The sequence below is a fragment of the Balaenoptera musculus genome, chromosome 2 (genome assembly GCF_009873245.2).
Source record: "Balaenoptera musculus isolate JJ_BM4_2016_0621 chromosome 2, mBalMus1.pri.v3, whole genome shotgun sequence".
NCBI classification, from domain to species: domain Eukaryota; kingdom Metazoa; phylum Chordata; class Mammalia; order Artiodactyla; family Balaenopteridae; genus Balaenoptera; species Balaenoptera musculus.
This window is the reverse complement of record NC_045786.1, coordinates 136618712-136645999: the sequence shown is the minus strand read 5'-3', so window position 1 is coordinate 136645999 and position 27288 is coordinate 136618712. Positions and strand designations below refer to the sequence as shown.

General features: G+C 41.5%; 1 protein-coding gene across 4 annotated transcripts in view; it reads right to left on the bottom strand.

The window, feature by feature from the left end:
• The window catches only part of SYT16 (synaptotagmin 16), a 253423-nt gene that overhangs the window by 21681 nt on the left and 204454 nt on the right, over positions 1-27288 (bottom strand). For all 4 annotated transcript variants that reach the window (XM_036844899.1, XM_036844898.1, XM_036844896.1 and 1 more), the window contains exons 3-6: positions 15255-15467; positions 9574-9830; positions 3827-4267; positions 326-515 (exon numbers count right to left, since the gene is read on the bottom strand). In XM_036844899.1, the coding sequence (XP_036700794.1) occupies positions 326-515; positions 3827-4267; positions 9574-9830; positions 15255-15467 (1101 nt within the window). The remainder of the gene's footprint in view (positions 1-325; positions 516-3826; positions 4268-9573; positions 9831-15254; positions 15468-27288) is intronic.

Below are 27288 nucleotides of genomic sequence, written 5' to 3'. Positions count from 1 at the left end.
TTGAGGACCTGGGACCTATTAGCAGATTTCAATTGTTCATACATGTTATGTTGCTGAAAAGACATCATTCTTTTTCCCCTTTAACGATCTACACGTAGAAGCCAGCCTATTTTGTATCAAGATGCATCCAGATATCGAAGAAGGCTTCAATCTAATTAAACAGAAAGGCATTTGAAAAAATCCAGAGGTATCACTTGGTAAAAACGTGTCTAAGTCACAACAAGATCATTTTTATTGTAAAAGTTAGAGAATTGAGATAAAAGCAGACACAGCCTTCTTCCTGCCTCTGGGAGGACCAGAGCTGGGGGTACAGGCATGAACTTACCAGGCACTCTGTTAACCGCGAGGTTTCGGAAATGGCTGCCTTTGATCATCTCCACGGACAATCGCCCCGTTGTGGCACTGTATGACAGCCCCACCAACAGCTCTGGCGCCCCTCCATGCGACAGCGACTGCGTGGATGAAGCACTGTCACTGTGAGAAACTGCAGATGGGCTGAGCGGAGACTCTCCACTCTGGAGGAGAAGAACAACAAAGGATCCATTGGCCCCACTGCACTCCTCTCCCTTACAGAAAGCCGATATTATGTTTGGTGAAACTGTGGCCCAGTCTCCACTGCTGCCAAAGATTACTAATGGCGCACTCGGTATGAATGATAATAGGGCCTGGGGAGCACAGTTTTGGATGGGATCCCCTGCATTATTAGCAGACATATTTGTTTCAAGGGCTGTCTCCATTCACTCTTTCCTCTCTAAAGACAAAACGGACAAAGATGTTATTACTAGTGTAAATCAAACCCTGGAAGATACATGGAGAGCTAACAGGACACTTAATATAGACCCAAATTTCTATGAGTCTATATTAGACCCATATGGAACCTGTCCACTCCAGGCATGACTTCTGCCTCTATTCTCTGCAGCCTCTTGAGGAATGTAGCAATACAGGAGGCATTTTGTCTTCACCAGAAAAGAAATGACCATTGGCCGTCTACCACCCCATAGAACATTTGGCCCCTGGTTCTGCTTTTTCAGGTTGTCAGGACTATGGCAGATGCTACATTTTTTCTTCCTAAGGAGATGAATTATATTGAATGTGAACACTTTTACAACTGTTTAGTGAGGAAGCTGACACATGGCTTGTGCATCTTAGAGACCCTGCAGGTACCAGGGGAGCCCAGGGGAGCCCACACTTTGTGTCATGTATTCATGCATGCGCTTCTCTAAAGCACCCACCTCTATGCACCAGACACATTGGGAGGAGGAAAGCAAAGTAGATCAGGACGTTGACTCTCGCTCAAGGAGCATGAGTGGGAGTGGACCCTGAGGGGCAGGCCAGCCAGCCTCCCAGACCCACAACTGCTCCAACCTTTCTTCTCAACATCTGCAATCATTTCCTAAAAGTTCTTGTCAGGAACCCCAATAAATAAATGCATTGAAAGAAATTAAATATTCTTCACATCTTAGGAAACTACCCTGTTTACCAAGCCACGGACATCCCTGTAGAGCCCATGGAGGCTTTCATGGAACACAATTTGTAAACTACAGGGCTAGGTGGTTTTGATAGATGCCTTGTAGCCCCTGCTGTCTGGATGGTGATAACCCAACAACGAAATATTTGCCCAGTTTGGGGTGAGGGCCACCCCCTCCCCTGGGCTTGTGCAGAAGTGTCCACTGTGGCACCTGTCACTGCACAGCTTGCCTCTCGCATCAAATTCTCAACCTTAGGGACTTCCCTGGTGGCGCAGTGCTTGAGGGTCCTCCTGCCAATGCAGGGGACGTGGGTTTGAGCCCTGGTCCGGGAGGATCCCACATGCCACGGAGCAACTGGGCCCGTGAGTCACAACTGCTGAGCCTGCGCTCTGGGCCCGCGAGCCGCAGCTGCTGAGCCCACGTGCCACGACTGCCGAGGTCCACGCGCCTGGAGCCCGTGCTCTGCAATGGGAGAGGCCACCGCAATGAGAGGTCTGCGCACCACAGCGAAGGGTAGCCCCCGCTCGCCGCAACTGGAGAAGGCCCACGCGCAGCAACGAAGACCCAATGCAGCCAAAAATAAATAAATAATTGAGGGAAATCTATAAAATACTTTAAAAATAGCAAAATGACAAACAAATCCAAAAAAAAAAATTCTCAACCGTAAAAATCCCTCAGTCCACAGGGCATAGCCCAGTGTGTAGCTCATAATCATGCTCAACAAATAACTGGTGAATGGGAGAATTTTTACCTTCAAGGTTCTTTCACGCTGGCTCATTTCCCCCACTCAACTCTGTGCCCCCAGCACAGGGCCCAGGGCCCGGCACAGAGAAACAGGGGTGTAATAATACCTATCCCTATGCTTTATGGTGCAGGATTCCTCTGACCTCCTGTGGCTTCTGTTTCCCAGGATTTCAGAAACACTCAACTCAGAGCTTAAGAAAAAAGAGGGATTTGAACAGAGATGAGACATGATCTGGCCTATGTTTTAAAAGGCTCCTTCTGGCCCCCGTGTTGGGAATAGTCTACAGAGGGCAAAGGTGGAAGCAGAGAGATGACTAGGAGGCCATTTCAGTAATCCAGTCGAGAGTCAGGCTCTGGTTAGATTTTCAAGATAGAGCCAGTAGGATTTCAGGTGGAAAGGAGAGAAGTCACAAGTGACTTTTAAGATTTTTGACCTGAGCAATTAAAGGCATGAGATTGCCTTTAACCGAGATGGGAAGACTGCAGGTAAAATAGATTTAGTGAGGCAAAAATCAGGATTTCGAGTCTGGAGATATGAGTTTTGAGACATCTATTAAAAATGTAAGTGGCTGGATGTCCCATGAGCGCACTCTGGACTTTCTGGCTCCTTTCCCCTTCCTCAGACAAGTCACGCTCCTTCCCACCGCCTGATGTCTGCGTATGCCAGCCCCTCTGTCTGGAGTCCTTGTCCTCCACATGGCACCCAGTCTGGCTCCCTCGATTCCTTGAGTTCTCTTGTATCACCACCTGAAAGATACTTTCTCTGACCTTCTAAAGCAGCAGTAGCCTCTGCCTCTCCCTCTTTGCCTACCCCAGTTTGTCTTTTGCCGCTCTCCTCCACCAGATTGTACGCTCCATGAGGGCATCACCTGTTTTGTTCTTTCCTGCACCCCCTCTACCTATACGGCACCTGACATATAATTGGTACTCAGCAAACATTTTGGGATGGATGACTGATTTGTCCAACAGCCCAAGATAGTTATCCGATCTTTTATGTGCTTTTTAAAAGGAGATCCTCACGCTGGATGACATATAACCCACGGGAAGAGAGGGTTACCCATCTTGTAGACATAAAAGCTGTGCTGTATTATTTTGAAACCTGAGGGACACAGAGGATGGGGCGTGTGGGAGAAGCCCAGTCATATAAATGGAAGGTCTTAGAAGTGGCTGGAGTTCAGGGCTTCCTATGCAGCCTATGCAGGCATACCTGTTAAGGACCTCACCTTGAAAGTCCCATCACCTCTGAGATGCATCATGATGCATGCTGGGGTCAGGGCAGGGGGATGGGTGGTAGGACCACTTATCAACTAACGAGAAGGCCAAAAAACCTCTCCCAGTTTCCCCGTTCCCTCCTTCACAATGCTGCTGTCATTTCCCAAAATGGAACACAGGGAACACATCCATCAGGTTATAGCGACTATGGGCACACACACAAAAAAAGAAAACCCATTGTACCGTGAAGTGCAAATCATGTCTCAGAAGGATGAGGAGAGCCAAATGGAAAATTAAATTAAGGTGTTTGAATTCACGGGCTGAATGTACTAAATCAAGGGCTGACAATTCCAGATCCTCAAACGTAGCGCATCATTAGCAGCACCATTTAACATACTCACACTGATATTACTTCTTGGCTCCAGAACCAGAGTCACTTTCATTTCCCCTTCTTGGTGCAGGTGGCTGAGATAGAAGAGCCTCTCGCCCATCATTCTCTCCCAGGTCATCTTGCGGGTGGCGTACAGGCGGAAGCGGACAGCACAAGCAGGCACATCTCTGGGCTCCAGCTTGGCGAAGGTGACTTTCTCCTTGAAGACGGGGTTGGGCCCTCTCTGTATGTTCGTCCTGCCCCTCTGTTTCTTACTGGGCAGCAGCACGACATGCACTTGCCAGGAGCTGATGCCACTTCGGTCCTTATCCGGGAGGCCCTGTGCTCTTACGATGGTCACTGTGAGCTTCTGGCTGGCAGCTCTATATTCAAAGATGACATCCAGGCCACCACATTTTGAGATGGGCTCCGGAACCCCAGGTGGCACTTGAAAATTGGTTCTGTCCTGTTCCTGTTGCAGACAGAGGGAAAGATTAGGAATGGAACAATGCCTAATACATCTTGGAAAGATGGTGCCCCTCTGTGCTCCTTCAGAACCTCATTCTTTTGGACTGTTACCATATATCCCTACACATTAGAAAGGTCTGTTTCCTGGTCTCTCTCTCCACTGGACTGTGAATTCTTTGAGGGTACAGCACTGGGCACATGGTAAGCCTTCATGAATGCTTTTGGAATGAATGAACAAAGCTTTTATATTTTGCAAAGTGCTTTCCTCTACACTGCCTCTCAAAAAAGCACAACTGACCACTATCATTGAAACCAACTGAGATACTAAGTCTAAAACTAGTCAATTATGCAACTGCCAAAAGGTAACTTCCTCAAGTCCCCAGGAGAAATGGTTCAGCCTGGGCCTGTGCTCTCTGAGCCAGGACATTCTGCAGATAAGGATCCTAATGGGGGTCACAGACAGGTGATCCTTCAGTAGATTTTCAATCTACGTGGCAGAAAATGTTCAGGGCAGAGCTTCTCAAACATTCGAGTGGACTTGAATCATCTGGGAATTCTGATTCAGTAGGACTGGGGTCAGGCCTGAGATTCTGCATTTCTCAGGCCACAAGGATGTCTCAGCTGGACTCAAATCACTCTTGGAGTAGCAAGTGTTTAGGAAGGTATCCTAAACCCTGGAGACAGAACACCTGGGTTGAAATCATAACTCTACCATTGACTAGCTTTTTGGCCATGGCCAAACAGGCCAGTCTCTCTGTACTCCAGCTGAAAAATGAGCATCAAGGTACCTGCTTGATAGAGTGTTGTTGTGAGGTTTTAATAGATGTGGGAAAATACCCGGCTCAGACCAGCCTCCATAGATATCTATTCCCATCACTGGACTGATGCTACTTATTTTCAAACACGGCCCCTCATTATGAAATACACTTTTAGACAGCAGTTCACCTCAGCCAGTCAGATCCAGTGACCTCCCTGAGAAAACTGAGCTGAACTACATTTACTTTACTATAATGAACCACCCTCTAACAAACTATTACTAATGTCAACATAATTTGATTTTTTCCTCTGAAGGCATGATTCTTACTCATAACTTCTTACTGTAAATCAGAAGCAGTTCTTCTTTATGTAATTGAACACCAACTTTGCTAATTCAAAGAACTCTTTATTTTTATAAATATAATGATACACTTCAAAAATTCATGTTCATCAATGAAACTTTCCCACAGATCTAGGTGAAAGTACGAGGTTCTGGAATGAGACATGCTTAGGAATCCCAGGTCTATCACTTACAACCTTTAGGACATTGGGCAAATTATTTAATCCTTCTCACTTTCTGTTTTCCTCAACAGCAAAAGGGGGATGATACCTACTTTATAAGGTTGTTGTGAAAATTGAAGGACTTGACACATAGTAGACATCTAATAATTGCCCTCTCTCTTAAGATTCACATTAGTCTACCAAGAAAATTTAGGCTTCTTGCAAAATAAGGGAAGCTTTTTACATCCTTTCCTCTGAGCATGCATTCATGTGTGAGTGTTTCTATTCAGAGGTACCTAGTTTCAAGTGATAAAAGTGGTTGCTATAGAGACTTCTGAATACAACTGACTAGTGTAGATATAATATTAGAAGCAAGTCTCCAAGGAGTTAGGCCAAATCAAAAATCAAGTCACAGTCTTCCGTTAAAACTCCCATCTATTTTAGCCTACCTTTGGTCATCTCTATATTGCTTGCTGGACCATAAGTAATAAAAGCTAACATCCACTAAGCCCTCCCTTATGCCAGGTACCACACTAAACCCTTTATGGACAGTAAAAGCCCACTCTTATGCACTTCAGAACTTCTTGGCCTCCCCTCCTGTTCCATTTTCCCCTACAGGCTGTCTGGGCTCTAAGTGGCTTCTGCCTGGCACAATCCAACAAAGTCTTGCCTCCCTCCCATGCAAGGTAACTCTCAGCTCCCACCACAGGCCTCTCCTTTGATGTCAAGGCTTGGAAATTTACAGAATCCTGCTTGGCACTCATGTATATGAAGTCCAGAGTCGGGGGGCAGGGTGGGTGGTGTTAATGCCCCATGCAATAAATTTTTCTCCCCTTGGACAGATGTCCTGAGACTAGTTTATACAGCTTCTTAGGGTATGGTTCCACAAGAGCAAGCCATGAGTCAAAATTAGTGGTAGCCAACTCCATTACACATTCTCATACTGGCTCTCCCTTCCCTGCCTCACTCTCCTCGTCCCTCACTCTTGTCGCCTGGAATTGCATGTCCTAACAAAGTAGGCTCTGCTTTTGGGAAATCCAGCTAAGAAACATTATCTTTTTAGACATTCATATTAACCTAATGAGGTAGGTATTTCAATATCTTCCTTTTATGGGAGAGGAAACTAAGGCTTAGAATGGCTAAATAACTTAACTCCTTGCCCCCAATATCATATGCCCAGCCAGAATTACCCAGGATTTGCCAGTATTAATGCCCAAAGTCCCAAGCCTTACGGGGAACCATGATGTCTACCTTCTTCCCCCACAAATCTTTCACCCTAGCTATTTATAAGTATAGTAAGTGTGTGAGATGAAGAGGGAATAAGATGGGAGATGGGAGTTGGAAACACACACTACTTTGAATTTCATATCCTTTTAGGCCCCTGCTCTTGATATTAACTAACAGTCCCTAGTTTTGTCATCAACTTCAATGCCAAGGTTAAAATATCCTAGTTAATGAGTATCTTCCCACTTATCTATCAGGCTCTCTGTTCAGATAAATGCTCACTCCACCTGCAGGTTTGTGGTGAAGTCCTGCGGAAAGGGTCTGAAATAACTGTCCTACGAAACTTGAATCAGACACAGCTCCAGGCAGTGGCCAGGCTCTGGATGGGGACAATCCAAGTTGTGGTCCATGAAAACTGGGCTTTGTGGTCCCTTCCTGGGCTGATCTGAGACCAAGATTTGTGAAGGCTGATATTTTTATAGCAATTAATTATTTCAACACACTCTACCTATCACCAGGCAACTAAAGGCGCTCCTCCTGTGGGTACTGTTAATACCACTAATCCATCTGACCTTCCTGCAAGACAAAAATCTCTTCATTTTTATCCCCATTTGGCAGATTTTAATTAACTTCTCAAGGCCAATCAGTTAATCAGTGGAAAGCGGAGATGAAAAGTGGGACAGCTGCCTCTCTGTGCACTCAAAATCACCAGCCACCCTCCCATCGTCTTCCCTGCCAAGCCTTAGGTCTGCAGGAAAAAGTCGACAGCCTTTTCCAGCAGAGAAGAGCAGTGCTTGCAAACCCATCAGCCTAACAGGTAGTCACACTGCATGACCAGTTCCCTTCTGAGGCAAAATAAATGATTCCTTTAGCTCTCGTATCCTGGGTTTTTCTTTAAGATGGGAATACTTGTGCCACATTGTCAAAACCCAAGAAGATATAAAGATTTTCTATCAAACTGAAAGGCTTTCTGTTTTAGCAAGATAGTGTTGATGTCATCTGTGTGGCCCAAAGTAAACAGACCCACAGTGTGTTCCCGATGCCAGATACACAGGGGAAGACAGGCTTCTTAATACAGCTAAGAGGCAAATAAATCAATTCTTAAAAGGCGAGCTAAGCCTGCAAAGCAGGCATTTACGGGAACTGCCTCCGAGCTGCATCTGAGGTTCTACTGTAGGAGCACCAAATTACAGTTTTTGTCTCAAAATAGATAGGAGGTTGAATGGAGCACACAGAGATGTCTGGGTATTTTTGGAGTCTGAGAACATTTAGTGCCCTCAACACCAAATCTTCTACTAAAGCTCCACGAGGCAGGCAAATGGGAGGTTACCTGGAGAAAGCAATTCCAAGGCTAATGGCACAGTTATCAAGGGGAGAGACTGTCAATAGGCAGGTAAACAGTTCTGTTTTGCTTTTGTGGCGAGAGAGCCAAAAAGAATAGTATTTTTAAACATTAAATGTTAGTGTGTGGGATGTGATATGACTCTTGGCAGTAAACTGGTAGGGAGGCACAATTTTTTTTACAAAACGTATAAGGTTGATAGCTTTGAGGGTCTCTGTATGAAGGTTTGCTTTTAACCGGCCACAAACCACGTATCTGTGTCGCCATCTCTGGTCCTCAGCAGTAACACGACACCCAGGCGCACATGCACCTGTGCCATCTCCTTAGGCTCTCTCTACATGCCCCAGTGCCTCAGCAGTCAGGCTGTGAAACATAACTATCTGTGATTATTTTTCTTCTCCCTGATTTGGAGAAGCATTTGAGCATTTGGTGTTTATGACAGTCCAGGTCCTAATAAGAGATTCATCCTGTTTATTTTCTCAGTCAGACTGATGCTAACAAAATCCATCCACCCTTCTCCTTCCTCTATTCGCACAAATTAAAGTTTCATATAGTTACATGACTTATTTCATCAAAATTAATTTCAAAGTAGGTATTAGACACCATTATTTAATATCTCTTCATGTCATAGAATCATAATCAGAGGGGTCTAGCTAATAAAGAATAACCATAAGTGCCTGTAAGATAAAACAATGTTTGTAAATTCTTATCACGGTGCCTGACACATAGTAATTGCTCAAAAATGGTAGTTTCTATCATCATCACCTCCAGTCATACTTCTGGATGTTTAGGCATATTCGGGAGTAAGTTTCAATTGAAAAAGAAATTTAGACGACGCATCTTTTATCAGAGATTTATCCAAAAAGCAAAGTCAATGGCCAGAGGGTCATGATAGACTAATGCCATCACCTAGATCTTCAAATCAGTTCGGAGCTAACAAATATGCTCATATTGCAAGATCTTCCTCATAATATCTTATATAATTTCATTTGCAGGGGCATTGTATTTTAGTTTCATTTTCAAATAATTCTCACATTCAAAGAATCATAACTCAAGATTTGGTGTAAATAAAAATAAACTCCATTTAATTGAAACCATGAAGGAAATAATCCAGTCTCCCTAAAGAACTAAAAACCCGTTATATAAAAAAAGAAGCCTGATTGTTGCTGGGTTCATTCTGCCACCATGCTTCTTTTTATTTTTCCATTTTGATAGATTCCACTTATATATGATTCTTTTATTGGCACACATAAGGGCTGGACCTTGGTCATCTGAACAAAAACTATATTTCCATTAAAGGCTCTTAAGGTGTTTGTTCTTCAAAGCAATGCTTCCTTCTTGGAGAAATTTTTTCTTGAGGGATGGAGGAGGCGAGAAAGAAGGGGAAGGAAGGAAAAGGGAGAAGGGAGAGGGGAGGGGAAGGAGAACGACCAACCAGAGAGCACACAATACTCAAGAAAGAAAAAAATGGAAAACAAACAACTTGCCTCTGGACTCCAGACGGAGGAGCTGCCAGCGGCATAGGAATCTTCAAATCTCCGGTTATTAAAAGCTGTCTCCATCTCCAAGCTGCCCTGTGTGCAATGTCGGCTGAGGCTACGGACCGCGATGGTCTCTTGGGGAGATGTGCCATGGTGCCTGGTGTCTCCCACCTCACAGGGGGACTGTGAGAGGGCAGAGATGGGGTCATCTTCACCATAAGGCAGATTCTCAGAATAAGTCAGTTGGCTGGCTCCATCCAAACCTAAATTTGCAAAAAGGAAACTCTTTCAAATATATTATCATGTTTCACCTTTTTATCTAGAGAAAATGAGCGGTACCAATGACACCAATCAAGTCTGCAAAAACAAACTCACTAAACAACACCTGCAGAAACATACTTTCATCTATATGGTAGATAAATTTGGTCCATAAAATCGAAACCCATTAGTTCATTATGTCAGGTACAAGAAGGTTTAATGCTTTACAATAATATGAGTATAAAGGATGAGTATTATGTGGATAAAATAAACACATTAGCATTTGGTTGGAGCTAATGACCACAAGGCCTTCGGGATGAATCTAGAAAGCAAGAATAGTAATCAGCTATAGAGATCATATGCTTTCCTGGCTTTACCATTCTTCCGTCTCTCTTCCACGTTCACCATATCACCCTCTGCTCAAAAGGCTTCAGTGGTTCTCTCAAGCAAAAAGTTCTCCACTTAATCCATGGAAAGAACACTGGACTTGGATTCATATGATCTGAGTTTAAATCCTAGCTCTGCATTAAGAACTTGAACAACATTGGAACTGCCTTAACCTTTGTTTTCTTATCTATAAAATGATGATAAAAGCCATCAGAGAGTCATTGTGAACACATGAAATAATATCTTCCTGGCAACCACCAGCCCTCCCATAAATATTAGCCTTGCTTACCTGTCTGGCCTCAACCAACCCAGCAAATCCCATTTGCTACCACCTCCCAACTCACAGACACCTGTGGTCTCACAGGTCCATGAAAATGTTAGTTGTGTATTTTGGTTCACAGCGGTCCTCAAGCCCTCCCTCTTGCCCTTTCCTTCCTATCCATCCAAAGCCCCGACAACTCCTGAATCTTCCCTGACTCCTTCAGGCTCAGTGTCTTTCTCAGGCTTCGTGTCATCCTATTCTCTCTCTGTTCATCCCCTTCCTCTTCCTCAGTGTCCAGGTTACCCTCAGATAATAAGGAAACACTGACAGGGTCTCCCTAAGCAACAGCTTTCACCCTAACTTGCTTCCACGTCCAGAAAGTAGCCAAGGATGTCTTATCTCTTGGGCCTCTACTCTTCTCCAGTGGGCACCATCCCAGGATGATAGAAAATTAGAGATATAGACAGGATTAGTGAGGATGACAAAGTATATACGGTAAATTCAGCTCTTATTTACACACTGTATGATAGCAATTGCTCCCATAGTTGGTCTTAAAATCTGAGCTAAAACATAACATCCTTGAAGGTGCTAAGCCACATCTATATACTGCATAGTCTTTATCCACCAGTGGGTTTTACTAAATCTCAAATAACTTTAAAGGCTAGGCAGATAAAAAATATTTGAAACAGCCAGGTGTGCAGCAACATGGAGTGGTGGTGACAGTGGTTTAGCAGACAATATATGACCCACCGACAATAAACACCCAAATTTTAAAATACATTATCACCCTATGCAGACCATATAAAAACATCTTTGGGAAGACTTGGTTTTCAGGGCACAACTTCAGACTCCTGATTTGGGATTTTGCCCAACCTTGGCAAGCCACTGAGATGTTCCCCGTCTGCGCTGTTATTCTTAATAATTCACTTCAGGCCTCTTGGAAGCTCTGTCATAGGGCACCTAACATCTTTACATTCACATTTTCCATTATTTGGCAAACACCCTTAAAAAAGGCCACAGAAAACGACAGAACAAGGGATATTCCATATGCAAAAACCCCATAACACAAAGCAGAATTTTCTTCTCAGGCTCTAATTAGCCCATCCATTCCTCACATACACGAACACTAAAATGTCCTATTAAACAGTGGGTCATCCATCAATGTGTGTAGCACCCAGCAGGATCTCAGCACAAAATCTAACTTTGCCAAGAAATTACCCCCATAAAATTGTCTCATGACTTCAACTCCTACGGTGATAATACTTAGATCAGTAATAATGGAATTTTCAAAAGCTACATTAAAGCCTTGAAAAGCTATTCATAACTGAAAAACATAAGAACTATATTAATGTAACAAACCATTTTCCTTGACAGACAAGCAAGGAATGAATTAGAAAGGCAAATCTGGGGGACAAGTCAAGTTGCAAGGAGGGGGAAGGGGAAAGGTGATTCACAGTTACATAAAGCAGTCTTCCTGTGCTTTAAGTTAAAGAAGGTCATGTCACCTTAAACACATACGGAAAAGTAATTGCCTGTTGTCGAGAAATGTATCCTGGCTTCTTAGAAATTATAGGGCATAATTATGTCACATCAACCATATTTATTTTAGCAGAGGAACTTTTTTAGTTCATATCCCATTTTGATGGAGTGTAAACCTATTATCCAATTACTTTCTTTCTACTCCCAGACCCCTCCCTCCGTCACCCATATATCAATACTTTAGCTAACCATCTGTGATGGTCAGTTTTATGTGTCAACTTGGCTATAGGCCTCAATTATTCAATCAAACAGTAATTTAGGAGTTACTGTGAAGGCATGCTGTAGGTGTAATTAAAGCCCTTAAGCAACTGACTTTCAGTAGAGGGGATTATACTACATAATCAGTCCATTGAAAGGCCTTAAGAGGAGAACTGAGGCATCCCTGGAGGAGAAGCAATTTCATCTATGGACTGAAGCTTCAGCTCCTTCCTGAGAGTTTCAGTCTATCCTTCCCAGCAGCCTGTCCTGTGGATTTCAGAGCTGTGTATTCCAGTGGCCTACACAGCCCCTACAATCGCATAAGTCACTTCTCTGCAATAAATCTCTTGAAATATATATATATATCACCCTGAAATCCCCTTCATATCTGATTGATACAATCTTGCTTGATACACCATAAAATCTTGCTTGATACACCATCCTAAACAAAAGTGAGCACAGACTCTGGGGATAATGGACCTGTTTTAAATGACACCAGGAAGGTAATGACTAGCTTCTATGAAACACCCTAAGAACTAAATATTTCACAAGCAAAAATAAGGCTTTGCTCAAAACAAACAAACAAAAAGCCCAATAAGTGGGCTATTATTCTGCAGCCCACCTTTCGTGCATAAAGACCTCATGCACAACTTCTGATTCAGATCACTTGGCTCAAACCCTCTTTGACATGATCAGGAATACAGGGACAATTAATGCACAATAACACTAAATCAGATATGTGAGACAGGAGAGAAGTTGCCTGGAATATGAAGATTTTTTACATGGGTTTGGACCTTGAATTTCACTGGTCCAACATTTTGAATGCATTTTTTAAGTGAAAGAATTGTCTACAATTAAATTTGATCTTAGAAAATTGTATTTAAGGTAGAGGGAAAAATAGCTAAATAGATAGAGAATAGGCACCAGAAAACAAATCCTCTCTGGGGTTCATGCTTAATCTTTTCCTTATTCTTTACTGCTGATGCAAATTCATTGATCTAAAGATGAACAAAAAAAAAAAAGGACACTGAAAAAAAAATCATGCAATAAAAATTACATTAACATTTCCATGGCATTTGATAACCTAAAATTTAGCACACAGTTAATCATTCCTATGAAAATCCTGATGATTTTCTTCAAAATCTACAGGTAATTCATTTAATGTAGTGGACTTTTTCCTCCGTCCGATAGAGAAAAATTTAGCCTTTCTATCACCATCTGTCAAAAAATTCAGAACTGCACCAGTAATGACAAAAGTTGTTGCTAATTCCAGGAAGGGTGAGGGCTAGAGTGTTTGTCAGAACTCTCAGAACAGCAGCCATTTGTATAAATCAAAATCTAGACACTTGGGCTTCTGGGAAATGGGGCCATTAGCTTTAGAATTAAACAAGCTACTCGTAGGGGATCAACTGCTATTAACTTTCATTAGCTAACATTTGCCCTCTCAGTGGAGAGAGAGGAATGCTGTGGTGTAACAGCAGAGAAAGAGAAAACAGGAGAGGGGGTGAGGAGATGACAGAGGGCCATTAGCTACTGCTACTATGCTTTGGTTACATCGGGAGTTTATCTCCTGGCTTACCTGGGGCTAAAAAGAAGAGCAATAAAATGTTACGTCGCCCATGCCAATAAGTAAAATTACATGATGGTCAGCAAATTATTATATTCCTGCTGAAAAATAGGGTCCTTTTTGTTAATTTTCCTTTTTTTCCCCTTTGTTCTTTTTCTGCCTGCCTCATCCACATCACCAAATCAGAAATTTCTTCTCTGTTATCTCCTCTCAATTCTGCGCTCTCCTTTTTGTCTTTCTACTACTAAGTGTTAAAAAACAAGGAAGATCAACTATGCCCCCATTGGTTGGATGGACCACAGGCCCAATGGAAAGAAGGAGAAGATTAGAGAACCCAGGTCATTTAGACCAGGTCACTACAGTGGACAGTATGACATTTTCTCTGGCTTTTTACCAAATACACTTCACAGACCCTTCCCTGTTCCAATGTCCTGTGCCTATTCAGGGTTCTGGACATAAAGGAGTTGGAGAGATGCCTGACCTTCGCTGGGGAAAGCACTAAGAAATATCATACTGTTCTTTTCCTAGGTTCTTCCATGTGCACGGTGGGGAGGGAGAAGGACCCTTGACAAGGGCTACCCGCAGTCACAGGCTGTGCTCACCCTACCTCTGAGTGGCCTCCTCTCCCTTTGTGAAAGGTAAACTTACGATGAAGATGGAGGCTGACGTAAAACCTGCTCTGACCCATGAATTCTCACACGGGCTGGGGTCCAGAAACTACAGGGAATGAGGGAGGGTGTGCCGGGCATGTGTTGTGTTTGGTTTTTTTTTAATATTTATTTATTATTTTTAACATCTTTATTGGAGTATAATTGCTTTACAATGGTGTGTTAGTTTCTGCTTTCTAACAAAGTGAATCAGTTATACATATACATATGTTCCCATATCTCTTCCCTCTTGCGTCTCCCTCCCTCCCACCCTCCCTATCCCACCCCATGTGTTGTTTGAAAAAGGTTATTTAATATTATTATAACACATATTTTTATTTGGAAGATAAAACACACCTACTGTTTTAATATTACAAACTATTGAAAGTAAGGCTTCAAAAATCTGAGGTTACATAGATATATGGAAAATAGACTCTACGTTTCTAAATGGGAGGAAAGGCACAGAAGTGCAATGTCAGCAGTCAGCTATGTAAGATTTCTGTCCTTGTCAGAAGGGAACAAGATTTTATAAAGCTTGGTGAATACCGTTATAGTCATTAGTGTTCAAAATGTACAAAGCGGTAACCTACGAGAAAGGAAGGGATCCCACAAGTGGGGGTCAAGACTTTGGCACTTCTGATCCTTTCTCTCTGCATGAGACTGCTCGTGAGGTTTGAAGCAGCCCTTCTGCCCTGTCCCAGCCTCCGGGTCCTGCCCTATTTTTCTTTTTCCTCTCTGGACTCTTAGATGCAAGTGCAGTGACTCAAAAACATTCTTACCATTAGACATCCCTGGTCTAGATAAAGGAAAGGTTTGATGCAAAGAATACCTGCACAGGCAGACACTTCTGTGCTGGCCTCTTCGTGGGTGGAAAGCCAGCGGCTGGGTTTTGGTTTACGCTCCAGTCCTGTCTGCTTTCCTCTCTGAGATGCTCCTGAGCAATAACTCTGGGACCGGGACACAGAAATCTCAAACTGCTTGATAACCTCCTCATCGCTGTCAGAAGATGTGGGCAGCTCCTCATCATCTCCAAAGTTGTTAACTGGAAGCAAACAAGAGCAATGAGTCTTCTACGGGGCCCATGAGAAAACAGAGATAGATAATCCGGAGAAATAGAAGAACATGGCCAATCAGTCTGGATCAAAGCAGACTGAACCTGGGTAGAGAGAATTCAAAGCACTTTTGAAACACAAATGTGAGTCCACTGGAATGAAACAGGAAAAGCAAGCTCAGGAGGGTAATTAGAAGTACACGGCTAGAACCAAGAGAAACCACTGGGACACCCCTAACTAACATAATGAGCCCTCTTGTTGAGCTGGGCATCCTGCTGATTTGTTATGTTGCTGGCATGTGCTCATGACTGTGAACAGGACAGCAATCTGCACATGTGCCTTATGTGTAGTTCTAGTCAATGATGACGGAAAATACTCTCTTCGCCTCATCTCAGTTATTAAAACATACAGACCCAAGCCCCAGTTCAGAGAAGAGATATTAACAACTGAGATCTTCCCAAAACTTCCAGTTTTGACAAGTGACACCACATTGTATGGGTTTAAAAAATTAATACATAACTAGTTTATACTAGAAATGCCTTTCTCAGCACCAATGACTCAACCCAAACACCCTTTAAATTATTCGTACCACTTTTCCCACCCCAGCACACTGCTCCGTCCTCTTTGTTTCTCCAGCAGGCCGTGATCATGATCATTTGTGCCCTTGCCTGTGTTGTTCTTTCCACCTGAAACCCTCCCTCCCGCAGGTGTTTACCTGGCTGGCCCCTCTCACCACTGAGGTCTCAGCTTGACTGTCACTTCATCCTAAACACTTCTCTGATCATCCTCCTACCTTAAGCAGCTCTGTTCCCAGTACTTACCACCTTTCTTTCTTTCTTTCTTCTCCCCCACAACTTCCATGAAAATAAAGACATCACCTGTTTTGTTAACTGATGTCTCTGTAGTATGTAAAACAATGCCTGCTGCACAGTAAGTACTTAATAAACACTTGTTAAATGTTGAATAGATTGGTGAATAGCCAGTATTTTCTCCCAAAAGCCTGAGCGCTGCACCCCCCCCAACCCCAGCAACACTCACACATGGTTTCCTGTGCCTGGAATATGCTTTTCCAGCCCCGTCTAGACTAGTCAAGAATCTAGCTCACCATTCAGGTCTCAGCATAGACATCATTTCTTCCAGAGAGTCCTTCCTTGACCCCTTAAATCAAGTTTAGGGATTTAAGGCTCCTTCCACATGCTGTAAAATCACTCTCTGTCCTGCCCTGTCAGTGCTCCCTCCAGCTCTGTGGCAGAATTACCTATTTAACTGCCGACCATTCCACCTAACCTGTACACATCCTGAAGGTAAGGGGCACATCAGACTGCCCACCTTTGCATCCCTCCAGGCACTATCTCTGTGCCAGATGCGTGGCAGGCTACTCTGTAAACATTTGCTGAATGCGATTTGGAAACGATAAATAATGGGGAATTATTTTTTAAAGATTTCCTCTTTCCATCCAAAAGTCACACAGTGGTTCCTGGGAAGGATATGGTTGTTGATTCACAGATGGGTCCTGAAGATCACTTCTGAATCAGAGGCTAAGAAGAAATTAAAAAGCAATATTTTAAGTGAGAGAAAATACTTTAAACACCAGCCTGGCCAAAACATTTATTCTCTGGCTTAAGAGTTGATTTTCCTGAGGCTCTTTGGAAATTAGTAATTATAATGGACTGAATGCTTTTCACGTGCCAGGGGCTGTCCTAAGCGCCTTATACATATCTCACACAAAACCCCTATTACTGTTCCCATTTTCCAAGTACGAAAATTGAGGCAGAGAAAAGTCTACAACTGGCTGAAGATCATACTGCCAGGAAGGGGAAGAATCAAGATTTGAATCAAGTCAGCCTGTCTCTAGAGACCACGTTTCTAATCACTGTGCTAGAGAATGGGAGAGAGATGGCAGAAAGAACTCTTATTCTCTGTGCTCACATTAGCTAGCTGAGTCTATGTGGCCAAGTCTCTTAACCTCTCTGACCCTGTTTCTTCATTTGCGGAAGAAATATCTTCACTTTTAACGTCTGGATAATTTCCCAGGTCTTTTCTAGATCTAAATTCTCCGACTCCAAACTTTCTACCTGACAGGCACCAACATTCAATCTGTTTCTCTCTTTTATGGAGCAGCTGATCCATGAACATAAGAGCATAATATTGTTTCCAGCTCACCCAGTTCTATGGTTGGCTGTGACCAGCCCCACGGTAGGACCTGAAAAGCTAAGTGTTAGAAAAGATTCCATTGCCGTCTCAACAGAACACCATTACAATGGACAGTCTCCTCGCGTCTCAGCGTGCTGGGCATAGGCTCTGGCATGCGATGGGCCATCACGTATGGAAGATACCCAGAGACGAACAGGACCAAAACTAAACTCTCTCCATCTTTAGAGTATAGGACCAGCTAAGCACCTGGGAGGTAGTCAGGGAGATACATGAATTGGTGAAGTGGCTGGATTAGACATCCATTGGCACTTTTTCCAACTCTGATATTCCATTCCATTTGTATTACTAGGCCCGTTTTAAAAAATGTAGATAGTCAAAAGTCATCAATTTTAAATTAAGTGAGTTAGTCCATGGGTATTTCCTCATGTATAAAATCAGGAACTAGAATTCATTAATTTACCAGTATGTGGTCCTTGATGTTTTTTCAGGGAGTCACTGATCATCCACAGAGCACAGATTCTCCTCATTCGATATAAGAATCATAACAGTAATTATAATGCTTCCCATTTACTAAACATATACTATATGCCAGGCACCTTCTGGGGACTTTGCATATATTATCCCATTTAATCATCACAGCAACACCATGAAGTAGGGATGATTATTATTATTCCCATTTTAGAGACAGGAAACGGAGGCATAGAGAGGTTAAGTGACTTGCCCTAGGCAACAAAGTTAGCAAAGTAACAAAGCTGGGACTTGAACACAGAACCTCTGTTCTTAGTCACCGCACGTATCATCAAACATCATTGTATCAGGACACTAGAGCCATATCTAGCTTACTTTTCAGAGTGAGGTGAGAGAGGGTTCTGCCATTTCCACCCTGAAATCTGCCAGGAGGTTGCTTCCATTGTGAGAAGAGAAGAGCAGTGGGAAGAAGAGTCAGTCCATATGAGAGTGAACACGCTCAGGCTGCAGTATAACTGGCCCATTGCTCCTCGTGGGATTATAAATGCAACTGCACATGCTATGCTAAGCCTCAGTCCCCAAGGATCTCAGGGAATTCTCTGTTTAAAAAGGAAATCTACCATGTACAATGCTTGGTGTCAGTCTATTTATCTCTTGTAAAAATAAAATACAGTGTGTGTGTGTGAAAAAAAAAAAAAGAACAATAAAAAGGAAACCTACCATCTCTCCTAAAAACCACTGAGCAGCAACAGAAATCAATAGTGGTGCTATTATAACAATAAAAGCAATCCCATATAAAGCATTTATCATGTTCCAGGCACTGTTATAGAATCTTACATATGATAACTCATTTACTCCTTACAATAACCCAGTGAAGTCAATACTTTATTATCCCCATTCTGTGGATGGGGAAACCGAGGCACCATGAGGTTAGTAATTTGCCACAGTCATAACAGTTAATAAATAGTGGAACCAAGATTCAAACCCAGGTGGTCTTGCTCCAAAGTCAATATTATTAATGACTACATTATGCTCCCTCTACCATCTGCTTCTTCAAGGAAAAAAATCCAGGTTAAAATCTATACAACTGTGTTTGGTCACTAAGACGATAAAATCACATAAGTTGGGCTAGAAAGGATTTTCATGAGCATCTATCTGTTCCCTCATTTTCACGAAAAGAAACCAAAGCCCAAAGAGGCAAACTGATTTGCCCATGGTTATACCAAGCCAGGACCAAACGGAGGTCTCCAGGTTTCCAGGCCAATGGTTTCACCACATTATTTTCCAACCTCTCTCACTGGTCGGTTATTTTCTCAAATTTAAATTTTGACTCTTACCTTTTTGAAAGATCCCAGCTGCTACTTGCCTTGTAAGAGTCTGTGTCAACAACTAAATAGCTGATCTGGATTTCATTCAATGTAAATCTTTGAAAATCACAAAGTCTCATCTAAGTTGTAGCACTTATTTCAGACATAAGATAGTTACTTTACATATGATAGTTACTTTCTGAAACACTGTATAAATACCAAGTTCAAACCCCTTTCAAGATATGCACTTGGGAAAGAGCATGATGGAAATTTGTAATAAAATCTTCACCTCTTTATCTAATTAGCTTGCTAAAACAACAGAGAAAAAGTTGCACAAATGCCATGGATGTGAATACATCTTGAAGTTGAGATTGTCCATTTCACTCAGTCACAGAATGCAGGAGATCTTAGACACACCCTCAGTATCTACCACCAAAGAGAAGTCAGACTCTTCTACAATCTTTCTGATGCATGACCACCCAGCTCCACCCCTCTGTTCAGACACTACTGAGTTGCCACTGTGGGCTTCTTGCACTGGCAGGAAGTTCATGACTTTGACAGAAAAGGAGAGTTATCTGTAGACCCAACAATATCGAGTCTCTACAGCAGTGCCATCGGAATATGCCTCCCTCTGATTTTTAGTGAATTTTTTTTTTCTGGTAAAGAGGGGCAGAGGAAATGCCATCTTCATCTTCCACAATTAAGAGACAGGAAGGCGGGGCCCCAGTGCCACAGAAACTGCCTGTCAGTCTAACATCAGTGAAGGCTAGGGTGGTTAAGAGTGCAGAATCTGGGGCTTCCCTGGTGGCGCAGTGGTTGAGAATCTGCCTGCCAATGCAGGGGACACAGGTTCGAGCCCTGGTCTGGGAAGATCCCACATGCCGCGGAGCGACTAGGCCCATGAGCCACAACTACTGAGCCTGCGCGTCTGGAGCCTGTGCTCCACAACAAGAGAGGCCACGATAGTGAGAGGCCCGCGCACCGCGATGAACAGTGGCCCGCACTTGCCGCAACTAGAGAAAGCCCTCGCACAGAAACGAAGACCCAACACAGCCATAAATAAATAAATAAATTAAAAAAAAAAAAAAAAGAGTGCAGAATCTGGAGTCAAGCTACCTCAGTTTGAATCTGGGATCTTCCATTTGCTGGTCTGAGATCTAAGCAAGTTCCTTAATCTTTCTGAACTTCAGGGTCCTTATTTTGATATTCCTTATTTCCTAAAGTTGTTGAGAGAACTAAATGGGATAAACCACGTAAAGGTACTTAGCATATGCCTGACATATGATATGCTAAAAATGTTAACGATTATTATTACTCCTCATCATGGCAGTGCCCTATGGGGAAACCCTTCTAGGAAGCCTCGCATTTACATGCAAAGGGAAGAATGCCTGTTCTTGCAGGGTCTGACTTGAAAACTCATCATTAGAGCTGCTGTCGGGAAAGGATGAAAGAAACAAGGGCTGGAATAGGAGAAAATTAAGCTGAAAATGTGGGTTGTATCACCTTCCTTCCCTCACTATACTTTTTTCCAAGCCTAGAGGTGGAGCGCTCTGTAAGAGTTGGCAGTGCTGTCTGGATGTGGGCAGTGCTCAACACCTGCTCATTTTGTTGCTTCTTTTAAGGCAACAAAACCACCAACTGGTGATGCAAAGAGAGGATTTCTTAAGCCTGACTGCTGCTATTTTACAGACAGAGAAAGACTTTATACATGATCAGTGAAGATCCAAGCTTATTAATTCCTTCCCACCCACACAGGAGCAATTAGGTGGAAGGAAGTACTGCTCATATCTTATAGATGGGTTGTAGAGACAGGCGGGGGTGGGTTGTGCTCGGTGGTATGGTACCTGGGTGCCACTTTTAGCTACAATCGCAGGAATCCCTAATATACCAGATTTCTCAAATACCCACGGCAAATGTCTGCCTAGGGTGGTTGGATAAGGATAGAAATAAGAACGAGAAGTTGGTTAGGGTGGGATAGGGAGGGTGGGAGGGAGACACAAGAGGGAGGAGATATGGGGATATATGTATATATATAGCTGATTCACTTTGTTATACAGCAGGAACTAACACACCATTGTAAAGCAATTACACTCCAATAAAGACGTTAAAAAAAAAAAAAGTTGGTTAAAGTGAAAAAGCAGAAGGGAGGGTCAAAGGTTGACAACTGCCCCTGTCAGATCCTAAAAAAAATGGTCACATTTTTAGATGCATAATCCAGCCATTCTTGGACTCAGGCAGGATAGGAAAAGATTTTTATAAATCATCAGCCTTGATTTTTTTCAGACTATGCTTTGTGGAGGTCTGGGTTTCCACAAAGGAGCTTCAATGCCACCCACAGTAAAAGTGGAGATGTGGGTAGTTGCACTGAGCAGGTTGAGCTATACACCCTGTACAATCAGGGCTGTTTTGCTTTAAGACAGTTTATATTTTTATAAGATTCTGTTGGGAAAAAAATAAGAGTCTTGACTTTTTTTTTAAGTTTGAAAAACATTGATATAACCCAACTCCCTCATTCTACAGAATAGAAACTAAGGCTGAGACTACTTAAGGCACATACCTATGTGTCAAGTAGCTAGTTAGTGGCAGAGGAAGGATTACAATCTGGTTCTCCGATGCACACTTGTTTTGTCACCTTACACTTTGTATGAGATGTTTTGACAACTCTATTTCATATATGAACAAAGAGACAGCACTTGTAATAGTTAAATATGAGCTAGTCAAATAGAAACTATTTTACTAGAATTCATAACATAAAGATCACTACACTAGGGAAAAGTAAGTTACAATATTGAGGATTCCAATTATGATAACAGCAGAGTAAGAGATTTGAACTAACCTAATAACAATTATGAATTCATGAAAAAAATTTAAACCAACTATTTGAAGGCATAGAGAGTGAGCAGGAGCAGGCAGAAACTGGAGGGGATCTAATTTTCTTAAAGAAGGAAATTTCACTGGATGAGGTCCATGGTTATACTACTTTTCTGCTGAAAGTATTCCTAAGTCTATGAGGCACAGGGCATCAAGGACTCAGGCAGAAATCACAAGCCTTATTGACTCGAGGTGTCAGAGGACAGAATTCAAGGCAATCAGAGCAGCTGGAAATGGAGAAGGAAACCCCAGAAAAGAGGAAACCACAGAGAGGGAGCCCCAAAATCTGCATATGAACTTAGCTCAAACACTTGGCTAAAACCTGAACTATGAAAGCATGGGGGAAGAGTCCAAGAAACCTAGAAAAAGTAGCAGCTAGAGGGCTAAAAATTTGATTAGACATTTTGGTTTAAGCCTACCTCAGTAGAGACTGAGTTAGGAGATTGAATCTGGCCAAGGTAGAGGGGCTTGGAAGACACCCCAGGTTTTCCATTAAAACTTTAGAAGGGCCAACATTAGAAATAAGACTAAGAGTAAAACTGAAATAAGCCCAGCATAACAAACTATAAAACCAATATAGTCAAAGGAATCAACTAGTAATTTCACTGTGGGCTAAAACAAAAAGCAATATTTATAGGAAGATGAAAGAATCCATTACCTTTGCAACATTTCATCCATAATGTCCAGTGCACAATCAAAAGTCACTAGACATTCAAAGAAACAAGAAAAATGTGAATCATCAAGGAAAAGAAGCATTCAATTGAAACTAGCCCCACGATGACTCAGATGTTGGATGCAGAAGACAACATCTTTAAAGTACCTATTATAAATAAGTTCAAATAATCAAAGGAAAAGGTGATCATAATGAATATAAATAAGGATAATTTCAGTAGAGAAATGAAAATAATATTTAAAAAACTAAATAAACTTAGAATTGGCAATAAAATCTTCGAAGTTAAAAAATTCAGCCAATTGGTTTTTTAGCAGATTGGAGATGGCCATGAACTTCGAAGGAGCTCAGTAAAAAGTAATCAATCTGAAGAACATAAAACCTTTGGAAAGAAAATAAACAAAACCTCAGTGAACAAGGATAACACATCAAGTTGTCTGAAATATGTGTAACTGGAGTCCAAGGAGGAAAGAACAAAACAAAAGGACTCTCCCCCATGCTTTCATAGTTCAGGTTTAGCCAAGTGTTTGAGCTAAGTTAATGTGGAAGAAAAATATTTGAAAAATAATGGCTGAGACTCTCCCAAATTTGGTGAAAAATCAACGTACAGATTCAAACATTTTAGTAATCTAGTTCAAAAGTTCCACAACTAGGCACATCACCGTCAGCTAGCTGGAAATCAAAGACTAAACAAAATACCTGAAAGTAAGAAGAGAAGGAAAAATGCATTGCATACAGGAAAATAATAATACAAAGAAAACTGTCTTCTCTCAGAGACATTGGAAGCCAGAACACAATAGAATGACATGTTTAAGTACTGAAAGAAAAAAAAAAAAAAACTGTCAACGCTGAATTCTATATCCAGAGAAATCATCCTTCAAAAAGGAATGTAAAATAACCACAATTTTATATAAATGAAAAGAGAATTCATCAGACCTGCATTTCAAGAAATGTTAAAGGAAGTTCTTCAAATGAAAGGGAACTGGCAACAAACTGAATCTCAGATCTGAGGGAAGGAATGAAAAGCAATAATAGCAAAGGTAAATATGTGAGTACAAAAAATATTTGATGTTTTCTTCTTTTACTTCTTCTGAAAGATAACTGAAGAAAGTATATATATACTATTGCATGGGGGCAGGTGATTGATAAAATGTGGAAAAGTAAAACATGAGTATGAATAACACAAAGGAGAGGGGAAGTAAGTGATTTATACTGTTGCAAAGTGGTGTAAATGCTGTGACATAAAGCAAAGAGTAGATGTGAAGTGGTACGATACTAACTCAAAGTGGACTATGATAAACTAAGCATGTATACGTAATTCCTAGAAGAGCCATGAAAAAAGAAAATACAAATACGTAGAGCTAAAAATTTAATAGAGGAATTTAAATTGAATAGTAAAATAATAGGTGATTAACACAAAAGTAAAGCAGTAAGAGCAACAAAAGATGAAAATCAGAGGCAACAAATATCAATAGAAAACAGATAGCAAAATGACATACTTAAACCCAATAATTTCCAGACATTAAATGCAAATGAAATATCACATTTGAAAATAAAGATTGTCAAACTGAATAAACAAGCAAGACCCAATTATGTGATGACCATAAGAGACACACTTTAAATATAAATACACAGACAGGTTAGAAGTAAAAGGATTAAAAAGATAAGTTAGGCAAACTATAAGCATAAAGAAGCTGATGCAGTTGTATTAATACCAAAGTAGACTTCAAGACAAGAGTTTTACCAGAGATGAAGAATATTTTATAATGATAAAGTGATCAACTCATCAAGACATAAAAATTATAAGTGTGTATGAACCTATTAGCAGGGCTTCAAAATACGTGATGGAAAAACTAATGGAACTTAAAGGAGAAACAGACAAATTCAAAGTAAAGCTGAAGATTTTAACACCCTCTTCTCTGCAGTTAGTTGATAGAGCAACTAAGAAAAAATCAGTAAGTATATAGATTTGTATTGTAACTCAACATATAGTTCACTGTGATAATGTGGACTTGAAAAGAAAGAGCATTCTGCAGTTTGGGGGTACAGAGTTCTATGAATGTCAAATAATACCAATATCTACATAACTCTTACAGAAAGTAGAGGAAGAGAGAACATTTCTCAACCCATTTTATGAGGCCAGCATAATCCTAATAAAAAAACCTGACAATGACATCACAAAAATAGAAAATTATATACCTATATATCATAGTTACAAAAAATCCTTAGCAAAACATTAACAAATGAAATCCAGTAATGTATTAAAAGGATCAGACATTATGGCCACATAAGGTTTATCCTAGAAATGCAAAGTCGGTTTAAAATACTAAAATCAATTGATATAATTCATCAAATTAACACAATAAAAAAAAATCGTCTCAACAGGCACATAAAAAGTTAACAATATCCAACATCAATTTCTGATTAAAATAAAACAAAAAAATCTCAGCTTACTAGGGATATTCAACAATCTGAAAAAAGGGGGAAGCTACTAAAACTCTATAGCTAACATCAATGATGAGACTACTTAATGAATTTAGCAAAGTCATTATATAAAAATCAATTACACTTCTATATTCTGATGACAAATTGAAAAGTTTTTAAATTTTAATTCTGTTCTCAAAAGATGAAAATACATTAATACTTAAGAGTTAGTTTAATAAGAGGCATTCAAACCTACCACACTAAAAGCAGTATTTCTGAGAAAAAATAGAGAAGTCTCAGTATTGTTAAGATATTAATTTCCCCAAATTAGTCCATTGATTTAATGTAATCTAAATCAATATCCAAGCAGATATTTTGTAAAATTTGACAATCAGACTCCAAACTGTATAAGGAAATAAAGGAATTATAGTATTCAAAATAGGGACTTCCCTGGTGGCGCAGTGGTTGGGAATCTGACTGTCAATGCAGGGGACATGGGTTCAAGCCCTGTTCCGGGAGGATCCCGCGTGCTGCAGAGCAGCTAAGCCTGCACGCCAAAACTGCTGGGCCTGCGCTCCGGAGCCCGCGAGCCACAACTACTGAAGCCCATGCACCTGGAGCCCATGCTCTGCAACAAGAGAAGCCACCACAATGAGAAGCCTGCGCACCGTGGCGAGGAGTGGCCCCCACTCACCGCAACTAGAAGGAGCCCACGTGCAGCAATGAAGACCCAATGCAGCCAAAAATAAATAAATGAATAAATAAATTTATTTTTAAAAAAGAATATTCAAAATAATTTTTAAAAAGAACAAAGTGGGAGTACCAACTTACCTGCTCTCAAGACTTATGATACAGATACGCTAATCAGGACAATTTGCTATTGGCAAAAAGGTAAACTAATAAATCAGTAGAATAGAAGTGAGTCCAGAAATAGCACCACATAAATATGGTCCATTTTTTATACACAGGTGGCAAAGCAATTCAACGGGGAAATTAAGGTCTTTTCAAAAAAGAATGCTTGAGCAAAATTGATATTAATATGGAACATCAACCCTTACCTCACGCTATGTGTGTGGGTGTAAAAATTAATCATAGATCAAATTGTAAAACTTTATAAAACTCCTGGGGAAAAGACATAGAAATTTTTGCAACCTTAAGATATATAAGAGCATGAACCATAAAAGAAAAAAAGCTGCTGAATTAGACATCAAAATTTTAAACTTTTCCTCGTTGAAGATATTAAGAAATGAAAAGGCAAGACATAGACTGAGGGCAACTTTTTACACACATGTCAGATAAAAGACTTGTATCCAGGCACCAGGAACTCTTTTCTGAAGTGCCTGGTGCCAGGCCTCTGCACTCAGTACCCTTGAGCAAGTAACACTAGACTAAGCACAAAGGAAAAGAAAAAGGCCTCAGCAGGTGATGAGAAAGGCATGAGAACAGGCTGGAAGGAGAATGAGGCACCGAGAGGCCCAAGCTGAAAGAAATAAAGACTTCCAGTACATCACCCTGACAGTAAAGAGCGAAGGAAAAGGGACGTCTGAGAACTGCAATGCGTTCCACTTGAACAAAGGGAAGTTGGGTTGTGATAATATAATTCTGGATTCCACAGAATGTTGTGGCTCAGAGAGGCAAAAGATAAAAGACAGAGAAACAATATAATGCCATGTGGCTGACAGGGTCTTGGTGTTCCGGCTGGGTATCAGGCCTGTACCTCTGAGGTGGGAGAGCCAAGTTCAGGACACTGGTCCACCAGAGACCTCCCGGCTCCACATAATATCAAACGGCAAAAGCTCTCCCAGAGATCTCCATCTCAATGCTAAGACCCAGCTCCCCTCAAAAACCAGCAATCTACAGTGCTGGACACCCTATGCCAAACAACTAGCAAGACAGGAACACAACCCAACGCATTAG